Raw genomic sequence first — 3,730 nt, 5'->3', positions numbered from 1 at the left:
AGCGCACGGCGATACCTCGGAGCCCTCGCTCAGGTCTTCAGTGACGGTGGAGGAAGAGACGGGCCGGGGTAGTTTGGTCTCGTAGGCCATGACGCTCCACCTGCACACACACAGGGGCTTAGCCAGTTGGCTCCTGCCCCAGGCGGGCCCCAGGCTTCCCCACCTCCCCATCTCACGGCCAGCAGTGGGGACGAGATCCTCTGACAACTTTAACTGTGTCTGTCAGCCTGTATTAAGCCCCCCCGGGCCCTGAGCCGGCTCCTCACTTAGCTGAGAACAAATGTCACAACCCGCTGGGCGGGTGTCCCCTCTGCACAGCTGAGCCACTCGGCTGGCAGCCGGCTCGGCGCTCCGGGCGTTTCACCCTCCGGAGGCGAGGGGGCAGGAACAGCAGAGGCGGCCAAGCGCGTTCAAGACCACGCCTGCTCACAGCAGTGCGGGACCCTCTGAGCGAACGGGGCATCTCCGCAAGTCCCACGGGCTGTGGTCTGGGGGTTCACACAGGAGCTCAGAGCAGCTTGCTCGGGAAGGATGCTCAAGTATTTCTAAACACGTGGAGGGCAGTAACCCCAAACTCTGATGCTTCTGGGAACACGGGACTGCTCGACTCTGCGACCAGGAGAATGGGTAACAGACGAGGCTGCGGTGGCCGCAGGGGACAGGGCCGCCTCCCGCTCTGAGGGGCACAGGACCCAGGCCTGGCTGGTGAGACCTGGCCACCCGAGGGCACAGACCCCACCCCTTCTGCTCGTCAGCGCTTCCCTAGTCTGATCACCGGATAAAACCCATCAGAAGAAAGAAGTCCTGCTTAGAGAGGTGAAATTTTTTTTTTAACAAGTAACTGCAGAAGGCCTGCGGTTTCCCAGGGCCCCGGCTGAGCACAGCGGGCTGAGGGGCCATGCGGCACACTCACCTGTCCAGCATCTTGGTGCTGGCTCTCTCCAGCTTCTCCAGGATCTGCGGGAGCTGGGTGTCATCGTCGCAGGCCGAGCCCCAGCCCAGCACGCGAGCCAGGTCATTCCCCGTGCCGAGCGGCAGCACCCCGAGCTGGCACTGAGACAGGGTAGGGGGCGCGGCGTCAGCAGGCCGCGTCCAGCGAGCGTGTGAGGGCTGAGCTCAGACGGCGGCAGCCAGGGGTCTCCCCAGCCTGACGGACGCTCCTCCCCCCACCCGCCGACACATCTGACCGTCAGCCCTCTGTCACCTCCCACCTTCACAGCGATGACCACAGTCCCGCCCCGAGTGGCGATATCTGAGCCCCCAAGAATCGGGCTGTGACCCCTCGCCTGCTCCCTACCCACGACAGCACATCCCCAGCGCCAAGCTCACCTCTGCCCGGTAACACCTGCCACAGCTGTAAGTCCCGTCCAGACAGGCACCAGGACGTCCACTGTGACCCTCAAACCCCCACCCCCTCCACTCAGCCCACACCCCCTCGCCTGCCACTCCCCGGGGACCAACCCCACCCCGCTCAGGCCCTGCCAGCCACCTGGATTTCCCACCCAGAGCCTCCTGCACAATCCCCCCTCACCAGCTCAGGGCTCAGGAAGTTCCCGAGACACAGGCTGCCCAACAGCCTTCAACTGCCGAGCACAACATGTGTGTGGGGAGGGTTGCCAGTCCTCCCTACGCGCGACACAGCCCGAGGTCACCTGCCCCAGCCACGAGGGAGGCCCTATACCCTGCCAGGGACAGCACGCTGGCCAAAGCAGGTGAGGCCAAGGATGCCCAGCCCTGGGCAGACAGGGCCAGAGCCGGCTTCGGGAGCCTCAAAGGAAAGGGCAGGCAGCACAGTGACAGCCCAGCAGAGCCCAGGTCCAGGGGTCTGGGAGCAGAGACCACCCCCCTCCCTGTCAAACCAGAGCTCCAAAGAGGGGGCAGCAAGGAGAGAGGAAGTCAGAGACGCAGAGGAGGAAGAAGGCGCCCAGCTGGGGCTGCTGAATCACACGACGAGTCTGGACCTTAACCGAACCCTGGAGCAGAGCAGCCCAAGTGAAGGTCTCAGGGCTGTGGGGGGGGCAGTGGGGCAGACCTGAGAGGCTCAGGTACGGCCTGAGTAGAGCTGCCCGAGGGAAGGCTCCCAAAAGCAGTGGACAGATGGCGCCGGGGGCCAGGACAACACTGCAGCAGCACACACGGCTGTGCTGGATGCTCCGGGGCAACAGGAGAACCAGAGACAACGAGGGAGGATTCAAGACCCCTGTCGGATCTCCGGCTCGGATGGCAGGCAGGTGAATGTTCAGACTCCAAGGAAAGGGTTGGAAGGGGGCAGGCAGGGCTGGGAATGCCAGCTTTGAGGCACCAGAGGCAGCCAAGGAGGGCCGGGGCAGCCGGGGATGTGGCCCTGGGGCTCAGCTAAGAGTCACTGGCTTTTGCGGGTGCTGAGCATGTGGAGAACCAGGTGGGGCCTGGTATCTGGAGCGGGGACTGGAGGGGCGGCCAAAAGGCGAGGAGCACCGAGGGGTTCCGGGGTGACCTGACGGTCAAGGGCCACAGAGAAGCCAAAGAAGACGAACGTGCTCCGAACACAGCCGAATGCATGAGAAACTACCTTCCTGACTTGTGATAGTAAAGCTCAGTTACAATTCTGAAAGGGAAGGAACCTTAAAATTGGACCTAAGCGTACTGCTCGAACGTCACCAGCAGGGGGCAGTACTCGCTCTCCTAAGCAGTGGGCCTCCCTCTTGCTGAGCAGACTAGGACACCAGCCCTCCATCCCCTCTCTAACATTCCCGGAAATAAACACGGGCAGCAAAAGCTCCAGCCCACTTACAAAGACCACCAACTCAGCAAAGGACAAGTGACAACCGAGGGAAAATGTGGCCAACCAGGAGTTCACATCCCCAGTAATCCTCAGAAATCAGTTTTTCAAAAGGCAAATAAATACCCCAACAGAAAACTACTGTAGGTTAAAAAAATGAGATGATTCATTTCAAAACTCATAATTAATTGAGGATATGTTTCCCTTCACCAGTATGAAGAAATAACAGTGAAACATACCGTGTTTTTAGTCTACTAAGTTGGGGCAAGAGCTGTAAGATGTACGGTGCCAGCACGTGGCAAGGTTTACGAGCGACAGGTACCTACACTGGGACAGCCCTGATGCAAAGCAGTCTGGCAGTATCACCGAAATTTCAATTTGGGGGCTCTTCAAAAAAGAACATAATTGGGAAAGGGCACATGTGGTTTTTTACCAGCACAGTCTTTAGGAAGCAACCTAAGTGTCCATAAGCGCGGGAAGATGAACAACTAGCCCCTGGCTGGTGCAGCCGCCCACCTCCGTCGGCCGCGGAAAACCACCACAGACCTGCATTTCCTGGGGACAGAGGTGCTCACAGTGTGGCGATTTAAAATACAGAACGCTACTACACGGTACACCGCGTGAGTGCTGTGAGTCCATTTAAAGTCCCTCACGCGCTGTCCTGCGTGCATTCTGGTGGAGAGGCCTGAAGGACAGGGACCAAGACGCTGTGTGAGCGTGGGTGTGCGCGCTCAGGACCGAGACGCTGTGTGAGCGTGCGTGTGCGCGCTCAGGACCGAGGCGCTGTGTGAGCGTGCGTGTGCGCGCTCAGTCCTGTCCGACCCTCTGTGACTCCACGGACTGCAGCCCACCAGGCCCCTCTGTCCATGGGACTCTCCAGGCAAGAATATTGGAGGGCTGCCATTTCTTCCACCAGGGGATCTTTCTGACCCAGGGATAGAACCTGTGTCTCCTGCATTGGCAGGGGGG

At 60.3% G+C, this 3,730-nt stretch overlaps 1 protein-coding gene across 1 annotated transcript in view; it reads right to left on the bottom strand.

Annotated features, from left to right (window-relative positions):
- DGKD (diacylglycerol kinase, delta 130kDa) overlaps positions 1 to 3,730 on the bottom strand; it is an 80,762-nt gene that overhangs the window by 22,475 nt on the left and 54,557 nt on the right. The window contains exons 12-13 of the mRNA XM_010841256.1: positions 914 to 1,053; positions 16 to 100 (exon numbers count right to left, since the gene is read on the bottom strand). Coding sequence (XP_010839558.1) covers positions 16 to 100; positions 914 to 1,053 — 225 coding nt within the window. The remainder of the gene's footprint in view (positions 1 to 15; positions 101 to 913; positions 1,054 to 3,730) is intronic.

Source organism: Bison bison, unplaced genomic scaffold, assembly GCF_000754665.1.
Source record: "Bison bison bison isolate TAMUID 2011002044 unplaced genomic scaffold, Bison_UMD1.0 scf7180017864158, whole genome shotgun sequence".
Lineage (NCBI taxonomy): Eukaryota > Metazoa > Chordata > Mammalia > Artiodactyla > Bovidae > Bison > Bison bison.
The sequence above is the reverse complement of the archived record's forward strand: the minus strand, read 5'-3'. Positions and strand labels throughout refer to the sequence as shown.